We start from the raw sequence: 26426 nt of genomic DNA, 5'->3' as shown, positions 1-26426 counted from the left end.
AAACGCTTCTGTGGTTTCTTTGCGTTTTTAATGCTTTTTCTCATTTTCATTCTTTATTCCACTCATGCTGTTTTATTTCTCACCAATTATGGGAGAACTTTTGATCTTATAGAGAAAACCCATTATTGAACTGAAAGACGCATGTAGTTAGATCCATAAAATAATAGGATGCATAAATCTGTGCTACATCCTATATTTATATTCATAGACATATATTTATATACATGCTAAATAGAATCCCCTCTTTGGGAATGAGAGGAGCAGAAAGAGCAAAAAAAGGCAGCAAAAACGCACCTGCGGTTCCTCTGTGTTTTTGATGCGTATTTTCATTCTTTATTCTTAAAAAATTTCCCATGCAATTCATCCTGACAACTTGAGGAGGTAATCCCTCACTGTATTGTTGGTTTTGATATGGAGTTGGCAGCAAAGTGGGGGAGGAGGAGGAAGGAGGAGAAAAACAGCAGGGCAAAGTGCCTGCATTTATGTTGCAGTTGTAATACGTTTTTGCCCATTCTATACTCCTCTATTTTAACTGTCCCCTCTTATGTAATTGATTGTGTCATGTTCAAACATGTTGTATATTTGGAATATGCTGAATTAGGGGAGGGGGCCTTCCGCCGTGGAGAGATCCTGGTGCTGATAAAACAGCCAGACTCAGGATGTCTCGTCAGAGAAAGGCGCCCATCCCCATTTTATAAGAAACCAAATACTTCAAAGTCTGAGTTAAGGCCTCGTGGTGATAATGTTTCAAAGTCGAAAATGCGTCTTGATACTTGTCGTGACATTCTGGCAATATGGTCTCCACCTCTCTAGTTTACATCTATTTTTTCGAAAGCTGCGAAAATCATGCCACTCGGGTCTTTGTTATGGAATTGTTTGTAATGTAAGGACAGCGAATGTTTATCATATCCATTTTTAATATTAGTTAAATGCTCTGCAATCCTGTTTTTGAGAGAACGCTTCGTCCTCCCAATATACTGCTTTTTACATTGACATTCTATAATGTATAGAATGTTTTTTGAACTGCAGGTCAGGTGTAAAATTGTTACTGCATGATTGAATTCTGTCCGTTTTCTTGGGAAATTGGGTAATTTTACAGATGTTGCATTTCCCACATCTGAAAAAAACATTCAGATTCAACCAATTCTGCATGGTTGGATTTTTGTTTTTGTTTTTTATTGTTGGAGCTATTTTCAAGGACAGATTTGGTGCCTTTGTATAAGTGATAAGAGGACCATCGCTCAACAAAGGCCCTATTAATCTGTCCTTCAATAGATTGTGCCAGTGCTTAGCCATGATTCTCTCCACTTTCTTATAATCCTTATTAAATGGTAATATCATTCTTAATTTATCTTCCTTATTCTCACTTATATTTCGTACTGTTTTGTCTTCAAAAAATTCCTCTCTTTCCATATTTGCTACTTTTGTTATTGCCTTTTCTAATATATCCTGAGGGTATTTCTTCTCCAGAAACTGTTCTTTCATAGATAATGATTCTCTATGAAAGTATTTTTCCTCTGTACAGTTCCTTTTAATCCTTCTAAATTGGCCTGCTGGAACCTCCATCAGCCATCTTGGCAAATGGCAGCGGGGGAAAAGGATATAACTGTTTTTGGAGACCGGTTTTTTATATGTACTACAGGTCAATCGGTCGGTTTGTACCTTAATTAGTAAGTCGAGAAATTCTACCTGTACAGTGCTGATGTTGGCAGAGAATTTAAGATTATATATGTTCTTGTTGATTCCCTCCAGGAATAGATTTAACTCTTCCTGGGTGCTTCTCCAGATAAATAGAACATCATCTATAAATCTGTGCCAGAGTACCAGGCTTGCCCCCAGCCTGGGCAGGATATGTTCACATTCCCACTGTGCCATGAATAAGTTTGCATAGCTGGGGGCAAACCAGGTACCCATAGCTGTCCCCCTAATTTGGCCGTTTCAGATTAATAACTACCCACCTAAGACTGCACTAAAGAGACTGTACTTCATATTCCAATGTGGAACTTTATTTGAGGCACTGGGCCCTTTAAAGATACCTCATAATCAAACAGACCGAAAGCATTACCTGATCCGTCTGACGTCACGTGACGCAGCTAAGCTGTTGCTCTATGGCAAAGACTGCAAACTGCACCACGTGAGACGCTGAGGTCCGCGCTCCACACCGATGGGAAGTTCGCATCACAGTGACCGGAATTTACATACCGAACAACCAGGAGGACCGCAGGACAGCGCGTTATTCGTGTGTAACATAGAGCTAAAGATACACAGCCTGGAGATCAGTGAACGGAGGTGACAGGTAAGAGGCTGGTCAAGGGGGACGCCCCAGACGCCAGCCTTATTGCTGATACCTGGCCTCCAAAGAGACCAATTTAATCTGTTTCAATATATTGTCAATTAACTTTTTGCAGTGTTACCTACTAACAGCGATATTAACTTCTGGGAGAACAATTCCTAATCACTAAGCTGAGGCACTTTCTATATCATATCATATGATTCCATATTGTTATTAATGTAATATTGATGCACTATTTACATATAATATTGATACACCATTGGCGTATATATTTAGAGCTTTAAGGATTAGATATACTGTATAAATTCTAGGTAGATCGATTATGCGAAACACTTTTGCACTAGACGTCACCAATCCAACCATTTTAGATACATTGTTTAAGCACTTATGCACTAATTTGCAATTACGTATAGCGATTGCAACATTCGAACTGTGAGGATTAGAGGTCTGGTGTCTAACCATTAACATACTACAATATATTCCAGGACTGTATGGGAAGTTACGGCATTTTATTCTAATTTATTTTAATAAAATACATTTTTTATTTGAATCAGATGGTGAGTGCCTGTTTTTAATTTCTAAATAAGGGCTTCCTCTTCCAGGAGTACTGACAAAAAGATGGACCAGGGAGTTTTATAACTAACGGCTAATAAACTAAGTTCCTGGACATTAAGGGCACCTGTGAGCTTCACAGTGCCATCCTCCTGGTATGAGATGATGGCACGTTTTTTTTTGCAAGCAAGTCTGCACCCAGGAGGCAATAGGGGGCGTTATCACTGACCAGCAACCGGGCAAGTACTTATGGAGTAAGGGCAAATCTAACAGAGATGGGTTCTGTTAAAAAGGGAAGTGTACTACTTTCCCATCCACTTCTACCCAAGGACTGGTGTTCTTGGAGATCAAGTCAGGGGAGGCCATATTTGCTGTGCACAATTGTCTTGGCTGCTCCAGTATCAATCAAAAACGGGACTACTTCTTCATCACCCAGAGTGAGGGATATCATTGGGGCCGGGCTTGAATCTGCTAAATGTTTAAAAGCACAGTCGATACTGGATTGGCTGTTTCCTAATCTTGGTCTAACTTTCCCCCCTCAACAGTTTCATCCTAATGACAAAAACATGGGTGTCTGTGGGGATGGACAATGATCCAGGCAACACAGAATATGATCCTCTGCTGTGGTGTGGACGAAGCGTGCCACACACAGCACAACTCTCTCTCTAATCTGGGTTCTGGGTCCCGTAGACTCTGCAAGTCCATCTCCCAGGACAATTATAGGGTGGCAGACCTACTGTTTCCTTTCTCTGTTGGGGAGGTGGTTTAACATTATCCTGATAACATTCACAACCCAACTTTCTCTGTCTCTCTACACCTCCTCCTCTATATACCTGCCTCTCGCAGGAAGACTTCTGTCTGTTCTGCAAGCTTGTTATCTTTCAGCCACCCTATATTTCCCTACATGCTTTTTTGACACTACTACTCACAGTTTACCATCGGGGGGGCATGTTTACACCTTTCATTAGCTTGCTGATGTTTTTCACTGCCTGTTTACATTATTTAATAGTTCTGCAGTATCTTATCTCAAGGTTAGCATTTTTCAGCAACATCATATGAAAGACAGAAAAAAAACTAAATCTGTCCGGGCCTAAAGCTACAGTTTAACACAGTTGAGACTATCTCCATCACAATCCCCTCCTTTTGCGATTCTCGCAAATGGGCAGGAGGGGAAACTTCACTTGACTTTACTTGAAAAACATAAAGATAGAAGTTAAAACATTTCATCTGAATAAACAATTAAACAATACTACCAGTCATGACTAATTATAGGTATATGTGTATCCTTCACTTACTGACTCGAGTGAGTTCCCCTTGTGGTGCTATTTGGATCTATGCGTATAGTTTCACGATTGTAGCCGTATCCAGAAAAATACCAGTAACTAAGATGGCTGCCGGGCAGGAAGTTCCCTCAGTTAAGATGGCCACTGGGCCGGCCGGAAGTTACAGGAGTTAAAATGGCAGCCAGGCCGGAAATTGGATTAGTTAAGATGTCTGCTGGTGAGGAAGTTACCTCAGTTAAGATGGCTGCTGGGGGGTGCGGTAGGGTCTCACAGCGCCATCTTGGAGGGTAGTGTCAGTGGTTCATACATTTCTGTCCAGCCCAATTTCTTTATTATATTTTCATGTTGACGCTTGCATTGGTTTTTTATAATATCAAGAATAGAATGTTCTATATTCAAGGCCAAATGTCCTGTGTTCACTCCTGTAAGAAACTTTGTAATAATTTCGCTCCTTTTTGGCCTAAAGCAAGAACACACACCCCTACCTGTGTGATGATCTCTTTTATTCTCAACTTAACTCTTAATTTGGCCTCATCATCACATCAGTAGAGATGATTTCGCTCACAGTAAACTTGGCTGCGTGATCTTCGTCTACTAGTCAGTTTTCTAGTTGGCAACACACAAGGTCGTATTCCCGGTCCACACAGACATAACATTCAATATCGAACAGACATATAGAACACTTTCTCATACTTTTACACACACAAGTGTTTGAACTTATGAACGAATAACTGTTCTCTTGGTTGCAGCATAGAGATCATGCAATGTCCACGTTGCATGCTTGTGGGCGTAGAAAGTCAGGTGCCCTCACAAGTGGGGTGCAGGCGGGAAGGTAGCCCTTCAGACAGTCACCACACATTATTTGCCCAGCCTTATATATTTTATGTAACACACATTGACAGATGAATAATTTAAACGATCTATTTAATCACAGACTGAAGTGTCTTGAGGTAATAAACATATAAAATGCAAATGATTAAAAAACACAATATGGTCAGTCCACACAGTTATCTGGGACGTTAGTCAAGCCCGTAATCAACGGCATCTAAACTGTCCTTAGAATATAGTTTGAAAAAATTGAGGAGAACATCCGGCTCTGTGAAGGTCTTTTTAACAGCAGGGTCCTGCAGCATAAGCTTGTACCAGGTATTGATGTGTGGCGTCTTCTCCAAAACCCTAGACAGAGGAAGGAAACCAAAAATTGAAATTTAATGCTTGCATGGTGTTTTATACAGATATTTATTTACATAACTTGGCTCTAAACCTAGCATAGCCCTAGATGTATGGCACATGATGTTAAAAAAAGGCATATACATGCAGTAGATGCCATCTGCCTCCCATAGACTTCCATGTTTTAAAAAACACGTACGTTTAACATATACTTTTTTTTAATACTTTGTTTTTTACTGGATGGTTGTGATGGATGCCTTTGCTAGATGCCATACATGCCCAATGTTATGGCTATGTGAACGAAGAATTAAAAAAAAAGTTATGGCTCCAGAAAAGCTGGGGGTAAAAAAATGGAAACGCAAAAACAAAAAAATCCTCGGTACTCCAGGGGTTAAACAACAGCAAGTAAAGATGCAACGGGGCAATTAGTGGTAATCTGCTGGCGGTTATAGTGGCTGGGCCGCAACCGTGTACAGGCACCCTAATTAGAGAGGAGCCAATTTCTTAAAATTAGTTTTGGGCCCTAATCAGCCGGAAAATTTTATTTGGGTACTAATTAATTCTAATCCAATTTTTATTTTTATTTTTTTTCTCTTTGTCTCTCCCCTTTCAAGCTCTTTAAAGTAAAGACAGTAATAGTAATGTCAGAGTGACACTGATATATAAAGCTATGGGTAAACGCATGGCTGACGGTATTAACAAAAACCATGTTTAACCCCACTGATATATCAAGCTATGGGTAAACGCATGGTTGACGATGTTAACAAAAACCATGTTTAACCCCTTGCAAATCTAATATGTGTCACTTTACTTCGTAGTAACTTTAAAATGCCTTTTATCCAAGCAACTCTGAGACTGTCAGTTTTTTTTCATGAAGCATCATACTTCATGATAGTGGTAAGTTTATACCTTTTAATTATTATACCATTACTTATTAAAAAACTCCAAAAGGGATAATTTTAACCAGCAGAATCAAACCCTATTATCAGTATGCCTAGTTTAATAGGGTTGATCCTGTCGACTGGTGCTCTTTAAAGAGTCACTGTACTTTCACACAATTTTATTTTGCTTAATAGAGAATGGTGTTACTACCAAATTTCTAAATCCCTTCATTTAAAAAATATGCCACCATCCAACGGGAAAAAAAGCTGTAAAGTCATGGTCACCAGGGGTCTCACTTCCACCTAAGTTGCAGTCCACTGCCTGTTATCAGGTAAGATCCTTCCCTGGAGACAGAGACTAAGAAAATGGCTGAGAGGAAGCGGGGACATGACAGAGCTAGCTGAGATTCTGAGCCTCATAAAACAACTGCTTTTAAACATCACAGGAGCCTCCTGTCTATCCCTCCTTATCTGTTCTGTGAGCTCAGGAGCTGAAAACAAAAATAGTGGGAAGTATGGGAAAGCATGTCACAGCAGTACAGTGCTGCCAGAAGGGAGACACCCCCTGCTTGTGAGTGAAATGTATCTAGCTGTGCAGCTGAAACAGGGAATAATATGGCTGAACTTCTCCTTCGCAGATATGATTGTACAAAGAAGTATAGACATTTTTTTTTTAAACTGAGGTATGCTTTAAATACAATTACAAAAAATTTGTCTTATCTTACTTACTCTTGTACATCAAAAATACCAAACCGTTCAAACCAGGGCCAGATCATGTAATCAATCATAGACACGGATTCTCCACCAAAGTAAGGGCTGTTCTTCTTGGCTAGAATCTGTAAATAAAGTTAAGATGAATTACAAAACGTCTTCCTTTAGCTGCGGATGGTGGCCCTTCCTTATTACTGCCCTGTGGGCCTCTCTAGGTTGCCTCCAGAATGGTACAGTATCTTACAGGAATCCATGAGAAAAAAGCCTCCAGCTGCCTTCATGGAAAGAATACCACAGGAAAGTGCAGTAGAGGCGATAAAATTATATGGATCCATTTATCATATGTCCTAAATAAGTTTGTATGCAGAAGCCCAAAGGAAATTTTACTGGATGCAGTACATATAAATTTAATAGGGAAAGTAGAAATATCCAGCTCGAAGATGATGAAAAATTATAGCTTTATTGCGGTATAAAAACGTTGAGATACAGGACAAGTTCAGTAATGCGTTTCAGACCATAAACAAATAGCGGTCCTTCCTCATGACACATCGAACTTCTGAGAAAACTGCAACTTATGGGCTGTTCACACAGCTGACCATGCAATCAATCGATCACATGATCATGGAAAACAGCACACATGGCGCAATCAAACACATCTGACCAGCTTGAATATAACATGCATAGAATATAAAATCACATATATTGATGAACAACCTAAACAGGTGTACAATCAATGGACATATATTAAAAAACAATGGCAGAAAAAAGAATATATGTATATACTCATGCACAGGAATATATGAAGATATACCTGAGCAAATAGTAACTCCCCTAATAATGTAGAATTAAATCATGTCTTTTGTTGAGACCTAGAAGTTGTCTCGAACCAAGCTGAAAAATCCAATAAGCCTCCCGATTTAAAAGTTTTCTCCTGTAATCCTCCCCTCAAGTTGGAAGATAGACCCTTTCAATCCCCTGTGCCACTAGATTGGAAGTATCGCCATCATGCAAAACCGCAAAATGTGTACTGACAGCAGACACATTGCGATTTTTGAAATGTGGGACGTCAGAAATATGTTTTTGTATTCTGGTTTTAATTTAGTTTGTGGTGCAACCCACATATTGTAATTTACAAAATTTATCAAATATACCGCGAATGTCATGTTACAGTTCAAATATGACTGTATAACATATTCCTTATTATTAGCAGTAGATTTAAAATTCCTTGTTGTTCTAGTATGTTCACAGCAGATGCACTTAGCATGGCCACATTTATAGCTTCCTTTGTTTTTGAGCCAGGTCGATCTCTGCACAATTACTATAAATTTAATAGTAGTTAGGCATGGTTATTCATTGCATGAAACTACAGAATTCATCCAAGTGTTTAGCACAGTTTTCCCTATTCCCAGGAGCTTTCTAGACCGTGTCTTACAGGGCAAAACCATTACTTACCTCTTCAAGTTTTTCAAATTTCTCAAAAAACTGCGCCTTTAATTCTGTTGTATCTTGATTGTCCTTTTTGGCAAAGAAGATCTTGTATAGTGCAGAGGTAACCTGTCAAACATAGAAAATTGTGTTTATTACCTCGTTGGGTACAAAGCTGTGCATAAGTTTTAAGGCATTTGTGGGGATAAAATACTGCAAAGTAAGAATGCTTTCAAAAATAGAAGTGTTAATGTTTTGTTTTGTTTTCTGCAGCAGGACAACAACCCCAAACATACAGCCAATGTCATTCAGAACTATCTTAAGAAGAACAAAAAGTCCTGGAAGTGATGAGATGGCCCCAACAAAATCCTGATTTAAACATCATCGAGTCTGTCCTGGATTACATGAAGAGACAGAAGGATCTGAGCAAGCCTACATCCACAGAAGATCTGCAGTTAGTTCTCCAAGATGTTTGGAACAACCTCTCTGCCGAGTTCCTTCAAAAACTGTGTACAAGTGTACCTAGAAGAATTGATGCTGTTTTGAAGGCAAACACTGGTCACACCAAATAATGATTGCATTTAGATTTCTAATTTCTTCATTCAATTAGTATTTTGTTAAATGATACAAATAAACTATTAAAGGGATCGTGTCATCGGAAAATGACCTATTGTTTAAATCATGTTTCTATGTTAACATAAGTATAGGGAGTCATTTATTAATAAAATCACAGAAAATAATGCACTAAAACAATAGATGCAACCATAATATATGGACTACCCATGCCAAGGTGGTCTCAGTTTTATCTATTTGTCTTGAAGGAGTGGAAGTAGGAGTAGGAGTGGGAGTAGCATTCATGTGCACTTTTGCCCCACCTATCTAATAGGCGGCCTTGATTAGGTGGTACATATAGGTGTGTGTACTCCTCCTCTCATCGGTTGCTTGGTGCACACAGAGGTAACTAGGAGCAGCACACTATATGTGCAGGGTCTGCTCTCCTGAATATAGATGCCCAACGGCATAGGTAGCTATTAGTGATGTGTGGCAGGGGCAATATTCGAATTCGTTATATTTTGAGAATATTTGGGTGAATATTCGTCATAAATTCACAAATTCGAGAATTCGCTATTATTTTCTTTGATTGAGAAAATCGGCAATGTAATAATGGTTGGCACGGCAGAACATTACAATAGCTTTATATGCAGATAGAGTGCCTCAATATATTTAGCGATTGCGCAAATCGGCAATTAATGATGCGCATATTTTGGCGCAATACGTGCAACTTCACATTTTAGCAGGTCATAATAGAAGTCTATGGGAATCATAATGGATCCGTCTGGTTCCCGTTATGCAGAACAGACAAAAAAGTCCTGTTTTCCGTCTTGTATAACGGTAACCAGACGGATCCGTTATGATTCCCATAGACTTCTATTATGACAGATCAAAACGGAAGGCCTCTTAAAGGCTTCAGTTTTGACGTCCGTCTTATGGATTCCATTATTTTCCGTTATAACCATGTTATAACGGAAAGCCCTAACGGAATACATAACGCTGATGTGAACCCACCCTTACTTGAATAAACGTTCATCAGAAACTGTCTTCAGGCTTTGTCTTGGTCCCAGCAGGCTTTAGCATTAAACCGGCAGGCAAACTCCACTCTGCTATATCTTTCTCTTACTCTGCTGTACTGACAAGCTTGCTGTATAACTCAGCTTCCTCTGTAAGCTGCACTTTCTCTCTGTAGTCTGGCTCTAGGTTATACCAGGGAATTTTCCTCCTGGCTCCTGAGGCTTTAAGCTGTGGCCTCCATGGCCAGCAGAGCTTAGGGTGCTCTGACTGCAGTGGGCACGTCCAGCAGAGAAGTGCCCCTGAGCACCTTTACCCTAGCTGGGGGTAAGCTAGACTAACTAACTGGTCACCACCCTTCCTGAAGGAAGTAGGACTAGCCCACTCCCTTACAGAGGGGGGTTAGAATGGAATGGCAAGTTCCATTCTCTCTAAGTACAGCTCTGCTGTGTTTGCTGCCACCTGCTGGTGAACCAGGCACATTACATATGAACAGTTACATAACAACATTATTAGGAATGCACAGTGTGGAGGACCTGGAACATAATGCATAGATGACTTGATGTTAGAACATTAAGGACAGTAGCAGGGTGTAGGAGTGGCAACACCACTTGGGGGTGTTACAAGAGCGCGCTTAACTATTTTTACAAAGAAATGAATTGAAAGCATGCTGCACAAGTGGGGCCACCGCTCTATCTACTTCTATGGGACTGCTGGAGATAGACGAGCCAGTACTTGGCTATTTTCAGCAGTCCCATAGAAATGAATGGGTGCTCTTCACTCACTTCTAGGGTCCCATTCTGGAGATAAATGCTGGTCCCAGACATATCACTAGGATATGCCACCAATGTCTAACATGATACAACTCCATTAGCCGCTTTGGGACTTTCACAAACTCATCTGTCCGGGCTCCAGCGCTGCAGTTTCTGCCAGGCCACGCCCCCTGGTGACATAGTCGCGTCTCTAGCAATAGAGCACAGTGCTGTTTCTCCCTGCAGTGTGTACAATGGGGGAGATTGGTGGTGGGCTGAGTGACAGCCCAGCCACCCAGTTACTCTGTGGATTGTAAACTGTCCTATGGAGCGCCGAGTCCATGGACCTATCTGATCCAGGGACTTGGTGTTCTATTTAAATCCCCTTTGGGCTATCCACCTTTGTCAGTGATAGTCCTCGACTCCCTATCTGTGCTCCCGGTTCTAGTTCTGTGTGTGCTTTTGGATTATTCATATATTAGACCTCGGCTTGCTTTTGACCACTCTCTGCCTCGTGATTTGGTACTGTGTTTCCCATCTGGTTCTGATCTCAGCTTGGCTATTAGACTACCCTCCATTTCTCTTTTTAGTACTGTATCACCCGCCTAGTTCTAACCCATTTCTGTCCGACTCTGCTTTTGTGTTGTTTTTGTCTCTGTGTGTCATCTGCCTTGCACCTCAGTAGGGAACGTCGACCAGTTGCAGACTTGCCGCCTAGGGTCTGCGCTGCAGGTAGGCAGGGAAAGCAGGCAGAGTTCCAGTGAGGGCTTGCGGTCTGTGTCTTCCCTACCAACTGCCATTAAAGGGACCTTTCGTTTTCATATTTAAGTCCTTGCCTTCCTGAAGCCATAACTTTTTTTTATTTTTCAGCTCACATATGAGTTCGTGTTTTATGCGGGACAAGTTGTGCTTTCTTTTTTATCACTTTTTATTCAATTTTGTTTGGGAGGTGAAGTGACTAAAAACAGCAAATCAATCATTTTGATTTTTTTTTCCGTTCCGCCATTCGAAATATGGGATTTTTAGATTTTAATAGCATAGGTGTTTTTAGATGTGGTGATGCCTATGTTTTTTTTATATAGTTTTTTTATTCTCAGATTATTAGAATTTTTATATTTTTTATATTTTTCCAAACTTTTTTTTTAGGACCACAAGGGCCTAACAACATGAAATCATCAGATTTCCACTTCTATTTATCAATGGAATTAAATCCATTGACAAACATAAGATTCAGTATATTGCAATCTAGTGCTACTACCTGTACACTTCCTATACATTGGAATATACCTGTGAAAGGCATCGGAGCCTCCAGCAGGCTTCGGCCTTTCACAAGTAAATGATTCCCATAATCGCCACTTGGGGGAGCCATTCAAGGACCAGAAGAGCAGTGGTTGCTCTCTCAGATGCTGTGGTCACAGATGCCTATTCAGAACAGATGGATGCTCAAGACAAGAATGCATGTGGAAGGAGGGCCACAAGGAATGCCCAAGTTGTATAGCCAACTTTAGTATGATATCATGATCACTAAAACAAACTTGTAAAAAAAAAAAATGCAAAAACTATGACGCCACGTGTAAAGTTAATGATTCAAAAACATACATGCAGGTAAGTAAATACCAGTTTCTAACGCTGGCAAAGATGCCAAGCTGGATCAGTTCAGTTGCTTGGCACCATCATTCAGCAAAATCCAAACTAATTAAGGACTATACAAAAAAGCACTGTCCAAGTTAACAGAGTTAGCACATTTTAGGAGATGCTAACTGAGAAGGTCAGATAATGTCTCCATTCTGCAAATACATTCTCATTTTGGAGCAATGTGATACAATAGGTGACTTGGATGTCACCAACAGCTGCCAATGTTGCAGTGTGACTACATCCAGGAAATCCTATTCACAGCCTCAAGAAGACAAGTGAAGGTCTGCTCCATTGAATAAATGAGACTGAGTTGCAGTACCACGCACAAACTGTAGACAGCTATGACACTCTTTTCAGAAGAAAGCAGCCGTGCTTTTCAAAAGTTGTACAACCCCTTTAATGTTCTCCATCCCCAACAAAAATTCCCAAATGTCCTACCGCTGAGAACTTTTCCAGAAGAATCTTCTGTTGTGCTTTTTCATAGGGGTCTGCGGGGGTCAGCTTAACCCCGGGAAAGGCTTCATCCAGGTAGTCACAAACAATTGGAGATTCATAGATTATTTTACCATCCGAGGTTTCAATAGAAGGCACCATTCCTGAAGGACTTTTCTCAAAAAACCAGTCCGGCTTGTTCTTTAGGTTAATATTGACGACTTCATGGCTGACCAGAGAAATAGAAGCAGTTAGTGCCTGTCAATGAGTGCATGAGTGACAGTCACCTTGTAAACACGGTATAGAAAATTATAATGTGGATCCCATTTAAAAATCAGGGCCCTCAACTATCACAAAATTTATAGAAATGGTCACCAGAAAAGGGGAAGCGGATTTTTTTTCACTACGTGTGAGAACACGAGACACCATTCTCTACGTTTCCTATGAAAAGATCATTCACCGCCATCTTGAAGATGCAGTTTAAAATTTCAAAAACTTTATAGAAATACCCAAAAGCTGAAGGGCACTTGTGTAACGCCCCCGAGTGGCATTACCACTCCTACACCCGGCTCCTATCTGTGTATACTGGTACGGTGTCATTCCTATGTTTGAAACTGTTGTCTTCATGTAATGTACCTGGTTCACCAGAGGTGGCAGCATACTTGGCAGTGCTACTGTTAGAGAATAGAACTCTCTCTCCATTCTTACCCTCGCTAAGGAAGGGAGCAAACTAGTTGGTCAGAGGTTAGTTCAGCTTACCCCCTTCTAGGGGAAAGTCCTAGCTTACCCCAGCTAAGCAAAGTAAGCCAGCAGAACACCTTCAGCTCTGCCGGATATAGAGGACACAGCTTGGAGCCTCTTACAGAAAAGGAAAAGTGCCCTGGTCTAGAGACAGACAACAGAGAGAGGTTGCAGCATACAGCAAAGGAAAAGTTCCGATTTAAGCCTTTCAGCATAGCAGAGCCGAGATTGTTATTGCCTGCCATTTTAAGCTAAAACCTGCTGGTAACCAAGACAAAGTTGGAAGATTGTTTCTCTGATGAAAGTTTATTCAAGTAAAGCTGCTAACAACTATATACAAGTTCTGGACTCAATTCATTCTACAAATCCCTCAACTATTCACCCTATTCACTCTGCCGTGGACAACAACGCCTGGGGTTCCCGGATATCCAGGTAGGAGCACCGTGACACGTGCACAGCCACATCTAAACAGACATTGTAGGCTACCCTTACACCACTCTGGCATTCCTACACCTGGGTATCACCAACACCGTCTACTTAAGGGGTTGTCATTTGTTGCTTCAATGCAACTGGCGTCACAACAAATTTACCTAAAAAGAACCCCAGACACATGTATGCACTTGTATTTGCAAATCTCCAGAAATAGTATAAAATTATGCGCCTACTTGATTCCCTTGGCGGCCAAGACCAGTCTTGATCTTTGGGCAAAGGGGCAGAATCTCATGCTGTACAGTCGAATTAGTCCTTCTGGTACCGGTCCTGGGGCAGAGCTGCCTAAAAAGTAAAAAATTATATATCCATTCAGTATACAGATAACAGAAAGGTAGATGGTGCGGATTGTAGCATCTAAATGAAAAGTACTCTTGCTTTGGAGAATAAGGGGGCTAAGAAAATGACAACTGAAGCTCTGACTCACAGATATGCTCTAAAAGACCACATCATATCCTCTCCACCACAAATGAGGGTTCTCCAAGAGCCTTTTCACAAATTTTTGTTTTTTTCAAAATACCAGCAAAATGCAAAGGTTTTGAAAAATCACACCAAAAAACACATGAGCACAACGTCTGAATAAACCCTCAGAGCACACTCACGCCTTTACAAAACTGACAGAAAATACATCATTGCTGACCAGAAGGTTAATGAGACATTTTAAGACACTGCTTGTGATAAGCAAATAATTTTTAAACAATTAGAATTTGTTACAGGTTTCCCTTAAACTTTGTTTTCCAATAAATATACATTTTTGGGATCTGTCGCACAAAAATTGTATTTTATAGTTCAGAAGAAGGCATCTTCCACCAGCAGGCCTATTTTTTGGACCATGGGGGTAATTTATGATCCAGAAATATGCCTCTATCAGATTGCGCCACAAAGTGGAAAACAGAAGCAGTCATAAAGCACTTCTGTCTTCAGCTCAGGGTTATTGCCTGTCACTGTCACAGGGACATAACCTGCTTCCCCCTAGATTGCAGGAGCAGGAACTTTTATCCTGTCCACTTTCACATCCATATTTCAGAACTGGAGTGAGAAGTGTAAAAATGTTAAATTATTGCGCAACTAACCCCAAAAAGTTGCAAAAGCCCCATTTTGTGACTTTTGAAGCCAGAATATAATATAAAGTATTATGCATTCACACTATATGAGCACGCCAGGTCAATTTCCACACAGAAAAAAACTGTGTACACAGGGCTTATCCAATCTGATATATTTTGGTACTGTATTATACTAAATTTAGCCAACTAAAAGAGGCCATAGGCCTAACTAACTGGGACAAAGTCCTCAAAAATAAAAATGCAGCCACAAAATGGGATATTTTTAAAAGCATCCTAAAATCTCATTGTGAGAGGAACATACCGTATGGGAATAAAAGGTTAAGGAGCAAGAAAAAAACAATGTGGATAAATAGAACTGTAAAGAAAGCAATAAATGACAAAAAGAAAGCATATAAATCACTAAAACAGGAGGGTAGCGAGGAAGCACTGAAAAACTATAAGGAAAAAAATAGAATATGTAAAAAACAAATAAAAGCCGCCAAACTAGAGACCGAGAGCTAAATTACCAAAGAGAGCAAAACTAACCCTAAAATGTTCTTCAATTATATAAATGGTAAAAAGTATAAATCTGAAGGTGTCGGCCCTTTACAGAGTGATGAGGGGGGGAGTTACAGAGAGGGACGAGGAGAAAGCAAAGCTATTAAATATTTTTTCTCCACTGTATTCACTGAGGAAAATAAACTGTCAGATGATATGCAGAATGTAAAAGTAAATTCCCCATTAAAAGTGCCCTGTCTGACCCAGGAAGAAGTACAGCAGTGTCTTAAAAAGATTAAAATAGAAAAATCGCCAGGACCGGATGGCATACACCCCTGTATCCTAAGAGAATTAAGTAATGTCATAGCCAGACCCTTATTTCTGATATTTGCGGACTCAATACTGACAGGGAATGTTCCACAGGATTGGCGCATAGCAAATATAGTACCAATATTCAAAAAGGGTCCAAAAACAGAGCCCGTAAACTATAGGCCGGTAAGTTTAACATCTGTCGTGGTTAAACTGTTTGAAGGTTTTGTAAGAGATTCTATCCTTGAGTATCTCAATAAAAATAAGCAAATAACGCCATATCAGCATGGCTTCATGAGGGATCAGTCATGTCAAACTAATCTAATCAGTTCAATTCTATGAGGAGGTAAGTTCTAGACTTGACAGCGACGAATCAATGGATGTCGTATATCTGGACTTCTCCAAAGCATTTGACACTGTACCACATAAAAGGTTAGTATATAAAATGAGAATGCTTGGACTGGGAGAAAACGTCTGTATGTGGGTAAGTAACTGGCTCAATGATAGAAAACAGAGGGTGGTTATTAACGGTACATACTCAGATTGGGTCACTGTCACTAGTGGGGTACCTCAGGGGTCAGTATTAGGCCCTATTCTCTTCAATATATTTATTAATGATCTTGTAGAAGGCTTGCATAGTAAAATATCAATTTTTGCAGATGACACTAAACTGTGTAAAGCAATTAACACGGAAGGGGACAGTATACTACTACAGAGGGATCTGGATAGATTGGAGGCTTGGGCAGATAAGTGGCAAATGAGGTTTGACACTGACAAATGTAAGGTTATGCACATGGGAAGGAATAATGCAAGTCACTCGTACATACTAAATGGTAAAACACTGGGTAACACTGACATGAAAAAGGACTTAGAAATTTTAGTGAACAGCAAACTAAGCTGTAGAAACCAGTGTCAGGCAGCTGCTGCCAAGGCCAATAAGATAATGGATTGCATCAAAAGGGGCATAGATGCCCGTGATGAGAACATAGTCCTGCCACTTTACAAATCACTAGTCAGACCACACATGGAGTACTGTGTACAGTTTTGGGCTCCTGTGAACAAGGCAGACATAGCAGAGCTGGACAGGATTCAGAGGAGGGCAACTAAAGTAATAACTGGAATGGGGCAACTAAAGTACCCTGAAAGATTATCAAAATTAGGGTTATTCACTTTAGAAAAAAAGACAACTGAGATGTAATTACTATGTATAAATATATCAGGGGTCAGTACAGAGAACTATCCCATCATCTATTTATCCCCAGGACTGTGACGAGGGGACATCCTCTGCGTCTGGAGGAAAGAAGGTTTGTACACAAACATAGAAGAGGATTCTTTACGGTAAAAGCAGTGAGACTATGGAACTCTCTGCCTGAGGAGGTGGTGATGGGGAGTACGATAAAGGAATTCAAGAGGGGCCTGGATGTATTTCTGGAGGGTAATAATATTACAGGCTATAGCTACTAGAGAGGGGTCGTTGATTCAGTAATTCTGATTGCCTGATTGGAGTCGGGAAGGAGGTTTCTTCCCCTTAAGTGGGGAAAATTGGCTTCTACCTCACAGTTTTTTTTTTTGCCTCTCTCTGGATCAACTTGCAGAATAACAGGCCGAACTGGATGGACAGAAACTGTTACCCTCAAGCTCAACATAAAGAACCTGCTGACTAAGAATCACAGTCCTTCTACATCTTCCCTTGCCTGTTATGGCAACAAACCTAGATATGTTATGACTGTGAATTATGAATGGGGAATATGGACTGCACTCATGAGATGTAGCAGAGCTGACAGAGCAGCCCTGGCATACTCCATTGCTACTTGGTCCTGAGAACCTGTGCAGTGTCCCCCTGTCTGGAAGAACAGGCTCAATGGTAATGGGAATTTTTGAGATGCCTATGAGTGTTGTCATAGACAAGCAACCCATTCATCAACGACGGGGACCATACGTCATGTCACGGTTTTGCTGAAGTTTTTCTGAAACTCCGGCAAAACTGCTGTATTTCACTGTAGTTTCAGAAAAATTTAGGATAAAAAGCATAAAGCGGAAATTTATCACTCAAAAAGTCACAAAATAGGGCTTTTGGGGGTAGCTTTTGACTTTTGCATTTTTCCACCATTCGCTCCAGTTTTGATAAGAAAGTGGTAAAGCGGACATGGCTAGCTACGTTAAGGAGTTTAACTCTAGATTTATCACAGACTTTTTTTTTTTTTTTAAAGACACAATCTCAACCCAGTGGGGGGAGAAAATTAGAGTAGCTTTTTTAGACAAAAGGGTTTAGGTGTAAGCCCGCTCCCTTACAATCTGACACTTACCCTTGGCCAGACTCCTCTGTGACCCGGTCATTGCTTCAGACGGTCAGTGACTGTAGATACCTGTAGGACAAGCAGAGAAGACACGTATGTCAGTGTATGCAGTGCAGCAGAGGCCGCTCAGCTCTGTATGTGTGGCCTGACGTACCAGAGGAAGCCTGTGCATGAGAGCCTTCCTCCCTGCAGTCTATATATATATATATGACTATAGCAGTCCCCTCCCCCCAGCTAATGATCAACCAGAAGAGACCCGGCTCCTCCTGCCCGAGATCTGCTCCATCTGTACAGTGATAATTACATAAGTGCCTAATGTGTGTAACGATTATATAACACGCAGGCAATGACTCTGCAAAAAACTTTGTATAAAGTAATGTACACAATATGGCACTGCTCTTCAGTTGAAAGGAATGTGCCAGCAGAAAATGACCTATTGTTGAAATCACGTTTTTATTTTTAACTTTTCTTTTAGAATCTTTGGTGAGTTTTCCATTTTTCCATGTCTTTATCTATATTTAATAAAAATGAGTATAATCCTGCAATATTCACACTGACGGCAAGGCCTAATAATAGGTAATGATTTCCTGTTCTGTATAAGAATCGGACAGATAATCGCTAACAGGTTCCGCAACTTACCTGATGAACGTGCGAAACGATCATTCGTGCGGACACAAAAATTGCTTGTCAGCAGCGGATTGTGCCATCTAATCATGCTCTGCTGCTGGCAAACAATGAATATTATGTCATTAATTCCATGGTACATCAAGAGAAGGTATACATAATCTAAAAGAAAAAGAAAATAAACCATTAACAGACGGATACAGTGGGGGAAATGGACCCTGCCCGCAAGAGCTTACAATCTACAAGGGAAGGGGGGAGTATACCGTAGGTGCGGGTAAAAGCTGCCAATCTGGCTGTATGGCCGCATGCTCATTGCAGATGTTAGGCTTTCCTGAAGTGGTGGGCTTTCACATTGCTTTGGAAGGTTTGGATGTTGGGGGAGAGCTTGATGTGTTGGGGTAGTGAATTCCAGAGTAGGGGAGAGGCACATGAGAAATCCTATAGTCAATAGTGTGAAGAACAGATGAGAGGAGAACAGAGGAGGAGATCCTGTGAAGATCGAAGATTAAGTGTGGGGATTAGAGTTGAGCGAACACCTGGATGTTCGGGTTCGAGAAGTTCGGCCGAACTTCCCGGAAATGTTCGGGTTCGGGATCCGAACCCGACCCGAACCCCATTGAAGTCAATGGGGACCCAAACTTTTCGGCACTAAAAAGGCTGTAAAACAGCCCAGGAAAGAGCTAGAGGGCTGCAAAAGGCAGCAACATGTAGGTAAATCCCCTGCAAACAAATGTGGATAGGGAAATGAATTAAAATTAAAAAAAAATTAAAAAAAATTAACCAATATCAATTGGACAGAGGTCCCATAGCAGAGAATCGGGCTTCACGTCAGCAGAGAATCAGTCTCTTCATGCCATAGCAGAGAATCTGGCTTCATGTCAGCAGAGAATCAGTCTCTTCATGTCATAGCAGAGAATCTGGCTTCATGTCAGCAGAGAATCAGTCTTCATGTCATAGCAGAGAATCTGGCTTCACGTCACCCACCACTGGAACAGGCCACTGTCACATATTTAGGCCCCGGCACCCAGACAGAGGAGAGAGGTCCCGTAACAGAGAATCTGGCTTCATGTCAGCACAGAATCAGTCTTCATGTCATAGCAGAGAATCAGGGTTCACGTCACCCACCACTGGAAGAGGCCACTGTCAAACATTTAGGCCCAGGCACGCATGGCAGAGGAGAGAGGTCCCGTAACAGAGATTCAGGCTTCATGTCAGCAGAGAATCAGTCTTCATGTCATAGCAGAGAATCAGGCTTCACGTCACCCACCACTGGAACAGGCCACTGTCACATATTTAGGCCCCGGCACCCAGACAGAGGAGAGAGGTCCCGTAACAGAGATTCAGGCTTTATGTCAGCAGAGAATCAGTCTTCATGTCATAGCAGAGAATCAGGCTTCACGTCACCCACCACTGGAACAGGCCACTGTCACATATTTAGGCCCAGGCACCCAGGCAGAGGAGAGAGGTCCCATAACAGAGATTCAGGCTTCATGTCAGCAGAGAATTAGTCTTCATGTCATAGCAGAGAATCAGGCTTCACGTCACCCACCACTGGAACAGGCCACTGTCACACATTTAGGCCCCGGCACCCAGACAGAGGAGAGAGGTCCCGTAACAGAGATTCAGGCTTCATGTCAGCAGAGAATCAGTCTTCATGTCATAGCAGAGAATCAGGCTTCACGTCACCCACCACTGGAACAGGCCACTGTCACATATTTAGGCCCAGGCACCCAGGCAGAGGAGAGATGTCCCGTAACAGAGATTCAGGCTTCATGTCAGCAGAGAATCAGTCTTCATGTCATAGCAGAGAATCAGGCTTCACGTCACCCACCACTGGAACAGGGCACTGTCACATATTTAGGCCCAGGCACCCAGGTAGAGGAGAGAGGTCCCATAACAGAGATTCAGGCTTCATGTCAGCAGAGAATCAGTCTTCATGTCATAGCAGAGAATCAGTCTTCATGTCATAGCAGAGAATCAGGCTTCACGTCACCCACCACTGGAACAGGCCACTGTCACATATTTAGGCCCAGGCACCCAGGCAGAGGAGAGAGGTCCCGTAACAGAGAATCAGGCTTCATGTCAGCAGAGAATCAGTCTTCATGTCATAGCAGAGAATCAGGCTTCACGTCACCCACCACTGGAACAGGCCACTGTCACATATTTAGGCCCAGGCACCCAGGCAGAGGAGAGAGGTCCCATAACAGAGATTCAGGCTTCATGTCAGCAGAGAATCAGTCTTCATGTCATAGCAGAGAATCAGGCTTCATGTCACCCACCACTGGAACAGGCCACTGTCAGATATTTTTAGGCCCCGACACCCAGACAGAGGAGAGGTTAATTCAACTTTGGGTTGCCCCGCAATATAATGGTAAAATGAAAATAAAAATAGGATTGAATGAGGAAGTGCCCTGGAGTACAATAATATATTGTTAAGGGGAGGTAATTAATGTCTAATCTGCACAAGGGATGGACAGGTCCTGTGGGATCCATGCCTGGTTCATTTTTATGAACGTCAGCTTGTCCACATTGGCTGTAGACAGGCGGCTGCGTTTGTCTGTAATGACGCCCCCTGCTGTGCTGAATACACGTTCAGACAAAACGCTGGCCGCCGGGCAGGCCAGCACCTCCAAGGCATAAAAGGCTAGCTCTGGCCACGTGGACAATTTGGAGACCCAGAAGTTGAATGGGGCCGAACCATCAATCAGTACGTGGAGGGGTGTGCACACGTACTGTTCCACCATGTTAGTGAAATGTTGCCTCCTGCTAACACGTTCCGTATCAGGTGGTGGTGCAGTTAGCTGTGGCGTGGTGACAAAACTTTTCCACATCTCTGCCATGCTAACCCTGCCCTCAGAGGAGCTGGGCGTGACACAGCTGCGTTGGCGACCTCTTGCTCCTCCTCTGCCTTCGCCTTGGGCTTCCACTGGTTCCCCTGTGACATTTGGGAATGCTCTCAGTAGCGCGTCTACCAACGTGCGCTTGTACTCGCGCATCTTCCTATCACGCTCCAGTGTACGAAGTAAGGTGGGCACATTGTCTTTGTACCGGGGATCCAGCAGGGTGGCAACCCAGTAGTCCGCACACGTTAAAATGTGGGCAACTCTGCTGTCGTTGCGCAGGCACTGCAGCATGTAGTCGCTCATGTGTGCCAGGCTGCCCAGAGGTAAGGACAAGCTGTCCTCTGTGGGAGGCGTATCGTCATCGTCCTGTGTTTCCCCCCAGCCACGCACCAGTGATGGGCCCGAGCTGCTTTGGGTGCCACCCCGCTGTGAACATGCTTCATCCTCATCCTCCTCCACCTCCTCCTTATCCTCGTCCTCCTCGTCCTCCAGTAGTGGGCCCTGTCTGGCCACATTTGTACCTGGCCTCTGCTGTTGCAAAAAACCTCCCTCTGAGTCACTTCGAAGAGACTGGCCTGAAAGTGCTAAAAATGACCCCTCTTCCTCCTCTTCCTCCTGGGCCCCCTCCTCTTCCATCATCGCCCTAAGTGTTTTCTCAAGGAGACATAGAAGTGGTATTGTAACGCTGATAACGGCGTCATCGCCACTGGCCATGTTGGTGGAGTACTCGAAACAGCGCAACAGGGCACACAGGTCTCGCATGGAGGCCCAGTCATTGGTGGTGAAGTGGGGCTGATCCGCAGTGCGACTGACCCATGCGTGCTGCAGCTGAAACTCCACTATGGCCTGCTGCTGCTCGCACAGTCTGTCCAGCATGTGCAAGGTGGAGTTCCACCTGGTGGGCACATCGCATATGAGGAGTTGAGCGGGAAGGCCGAAGTTACGCTGTAGCGCAGACAGGCGTGCCGCAGCAGGGTGTGAACGCCGGAAGCGCGAACAGACGGCCCGCACTTTATGCAGCAGCTCTGTCATGTCGGGGTAGTTGCGAATGAACTTCTGCACCACCAAATTCAGCACATGCGCCAGGCAAGGGATGTGCGTCAAACCGGCTAGTCCCAGAGCTGCAACGAGATTTCGCCCATTATCGCACACCACCAGGCCGGGCTTGAGGCTCACCGGCAGCAACCACTCGTCGGTCTGTTGTTCTATACCCCGCCACAACTCCTGTGCGGTGTGGGGCCTGTCCCCCAAACATATGAGTTTCAGAACGGCCTGCTGACGTTTACCCCGGGCTGTGCTGAAGTTGGTGGTGAAGGTGTGTGGCTGACTGGATGAGCAGGTGGAAGAAGAGGAGGAGGAAGCTGAGTAGGAGGAGGAGACAGGAGGCAAAGAATGTTGCCCTGCGATCCTTGGTGGCGGAAGGACGTGCGCCAAACAGCTCTCCGCCTGGGGCCCAGCCGCCACTACATTTACCCAGTGTGCAGTTAGGGAGATATAGCGTCCCTGGCCGTGCTTACTGGTCCACGTATCTGTGGTTAGGTGGACCTTGCCACAGATGGCGTTGCGCAGTGCACACTTGATTTTATCGGACACTTGGTTGTGCAGGGAAGGCACGGCTCTCTTGGAGAAGTAGTGGCGGCTGGGAACAACATACTGTGGGACAGCAAGCGACATGAGCTGTTTGAAGCTGTCTGTGTCCACCAGCCTAAATGACAGCATTTCATAGGCCAGTAGTTTAGAAATGCTGGCATTCAGGGCCAGGGATCGAGGGTGGCTAGGTGGGAATTTACGCTTTCTCTCAAATGTTTGTGAGATGGAGAGCTGAACGCTGCCGTGTGACATGGTTGAGATGCTTAGTGACGCAGGTGGTGGTGTTGGTGGTACATCCCATGTTTGCTGGGCGGCAGGTGCCAACGTTCCTCCAGAGGCAGAGGAAGAGGTTAAATGCACTTGGGTGACACAGGCTCAGCCTGCACCTGATGTAGTATATGGCCAAAAAATAACCACACTGTTAATGGTTAAATGCACTTGGGTGACACAGGCTCAGCCTGCACCTGATGTAGTATATGGCCAAAAAATAACCACACTGATGATGGTTAAATGCACTTCGGTGACACAGGCTCAGCCTGCAGCTGATGTAGGATATAGCAAAAAATAACCACACTATTGATGGTTAAAAGCACTTGGTGGTAGCTTGTGCTGGCGCACCACAAGCCACAAAATGGCCGCCGATCACCCCAGAAAAAAGTGATATAAAAACGCTCTGGGCAGCCTAAAAAAAGTGAGCAATTCAATATTAGCACTTCAATGATCCACAGCTGGAGATCGATCACTGAATTAAGTCTTTTGGAGGAGTTAATCTGCCTAATCTCGCCCTAACGTCGCAGCAGCAACCTCTCCCTATGCTTGAATCAGCAGAGTGACGTGCAGCGCTATGTGACCCAAGCTTATATAGAGGCTGGGTCACATGCTGCACTGGCCAATCACAGCCATGCCAATAGTAGGCAAGGCTGTGATGGCCTCTTGGGGCAAGTAGTATGACGCTTGTTGATTGGCTGCTTTGCAGCCTTTCAAAAAGCGCCAAGAAAGCGCCGAACACCGAACCCGAACCCGGACTTTTACGAAAATGTTCGGCTTCGGGTCCATGTCACGGACACCCCAAAATTCGGTACAAACCCGAACTATACAGTTCGGGTTCGCTCATCCCTAGTGGGGATGTATCAGGGAAGCAGGTCAGGGATGTAAGGAAGGGACAGGTTGTGGGCGGCTTTAGATGTAGTTCTAAGAATTCTAAACTGAATTCGCTGGGCATTGGGGAGCCATTCAGGGGCAGATTGGGAACTTAAAGTGGCCCCATATTGTAGGTTGGTCCACACTGACAAAAGTAGGAAGTGCCAGTGATACTGTACTGCTGAACAAAATACCGCTCCATCAGCACCAAATACCACAGTGCAGCACAAAATACTGCCACCCACACCACAGTTTGAAACTGTATCATCATCCCGAGGTCAGCAATAAAGTTGAATCCACTGGCCAGGTGCATAAGTGCTTGATGCTCCTACATTAATTAATGCTGAAAGCATCAGATCTTTATTGCCTGGCTGACAACCATGAGGAGGGCTTGGGCAGCCCCCTGGGCATCAGCCCACTGGAAAATTTCCCTGTAGGGTCTATGACCAATCCGCCCCTGGAGCCAGTGAAGAGATTGACAAAGGGGGGAGACAGAGGAGAATCGGGGGGGATGGGTGGATTAACCTGGCAGCACAGTTAAGAATAGATTGGAGGGGTGCGAGAGTGCTATATGGGAGGCCACAGAGGAAAATGTTGCAGTAGTCAGGCAATCAAGGCTCCAGCACCTCAGCCAAAGGGAGCTGTCTGTCCTTCCCATCATCTGCTGGTCCAGATGCTCCCGCTCCTCCTCCTATTCCTCGTCAGTCATTCCGTCAGCAATCGATCCCTAAAGCGATTGCCAAGTGGTGGACTCTGCACCTTTCAGAGAACTGATGGCTTGTGCAGAGCCGAGGTGGAGAGTCCCAAGCCGTGATTTCTTTGCCAAAAAGGCAGTATACCAGCCCTGCACACACATGTAGAACAGAAGGTGGACCAGTCCTTGAGCCTGTCGGTGTCTGCCAAAGTGCACGGCAGCGCCGACGTGTGGAGCTGTAACTACGGTCAGGGACAACACATGTCATTTACGGCTAACTGGGTGAATATGGTTCCTGGACAACCACACTAGCAACTTGGCCAGGTGACGCCGCTTCCGCCTCCATGTCATCACGCTGTTGGTCCTGCGACAATGTCCAACTCTGCCTCCTCATCCTCCACAATGTCCTCAGCCTCCACTGCAGGGACAATTCACAGTGCCCCTCCAGCATACCACATGTGCAGGGCACGGCGGTGTCATGATGTTCTGCACCTCGTTTGCCTGGAAGAACAGAGTCACACAGGGGAGGAAGTGCTCCATCTACTTCATCAAGAAATCGAATCCTGGCTTTCTTCGCGACAACTCAAAATCGGAACCATGGTGACCGTCAATGGGAAAAACATGGTGTCGGCGCTGCGTCAAGGAGGGCTGAGCCATGCGCCCTGCATGCACGTGTTCAATCTGGTTGTCAAGCGGTTCCTGAAGTCTTCCACCCATCTGCAAGACATCCTAAAAATGGCCAGGAAACTTTGCATGCACTTCAGCCACTCGTACACCGCAAAGCACACCCTCCTTGAGTTGCAGCAACAGAACCGCATTCCCCAACATAAAAGCTGATATGCAACGTTTCCACCCATTGGAATTCCACCCTCCATATGTTGGACTGAATATTCGAACAGAGAAAGGCCATAAACGATTTCCTACTGATCCAAGCGGACAGGAGTGCTCCCCTGTGTAACTTTGATGTCAGCCACTGGCAGCTCATGCGTGACACCTGCCGTTTGCTCAGGCCCTTTGAGGAGGCCACGTTATTTTTCAGTCGCCAGGACTACGGGATGAATAACGTCATTCCACTGCTTTCTGTGCTGGAACAGATGCTGGTAAATCTAGCCGGTCAGGGGACTGGAGACGTGGCGCCTAGATCTCACGGCCACATGAGCCCTGTGGGGGCTGAACTGGAGGAGGAGGAGGAGATGGACATTGGAGCATGAGAAATGTCTAGCGAAATGGGTGGTTTTTACACACAGGTGACAGGAGAGGAGGAGCAGGAGCAGCCAGAGGAGCTACATGGCCATGAGGAAGACGAGGCAAAAGATCCAGACACACTGTGGCAGTATGTAGTGGAGATGGAGGCAGGGAGTCCCTCCGAGTCACTTGCACAAATGGCCCAATGCATGCTCACTTGCTTGCGTAGTGACAGCGGAATTGCCATCATTTAGCAGACTGGCTCTCCAGCTT

The 26426-nt window shown here is 43.8% G+C and overlaps 2 protein-coding genes across 4 annotated transcripts in view; both read right to left on the bottom strand.

Annotated features, from left to right (window-relative positions):
- Positions 1-18805, bottom strand: part of LOC121003151 (glutathione S-transferase omega-1-like) — a 141124-nt gene extending 122319 nt beyond the window's left edge. The window contains exon 1 of the mRNA XM_040434762.1: positions 18717-18805. The gene's annotated coding sequence lies outside the window, so the exon portion shown is untranslated. The remainder of the gene's footprint in view (positions 1-18716) is intronic.
- LOC121003152 (glutathione S-transferase omega-1-like) overlaps positions 5057-26426 on the bottom strand; it is a 102026-nt gene continuing 80656 nt past the window's right edge. The window contains exons 1-7 of one of the 3 annotated variants that reach the window (XM_040434765.1): positions 18232-18371; positions 18087-18146; positions 14107-14215; positions 12707-12929; positions 8343-8444; positions 6909-7015; positions 5057-5304 (exon numbers count right to left, since the gene is read on the bottom strand). In XM_040434765.1, the coding sequence (XP_040290699.1) occupies positions 5148-5304; positions 6909-7015; positions 8343-8444; positions 12707-12929; positions 14107-14215; positions 18087-18117 (729 nt within the window). In that variant the 5' untranslated portion in view covers positions 18118-18146; positions 18232-18371 and the 3' untranslated portion in view covers positions 5057-5147. The other 2 variants (XM_040434764.1, XM_040434766.1) reach the window with 2 other exon arrangements.

The sequence above is a fragment of the Bufo bufo genome, chromosome 6 (genome assembly GCF_905171765.1).
Source record: "Bufo bufo chromosome 6, aBufBuf1.1, whole genome shotgun sequence".
NCBI lineage: Eukaryota > Metazoa > Chordata > Amphibia > Anura > Bufonidae > Bufo > Bufo bufo.
Note: the sequence above shows the minus strand (reverse complement) of the source record. Positions and strands in the feature narration are given on the sequence as shown.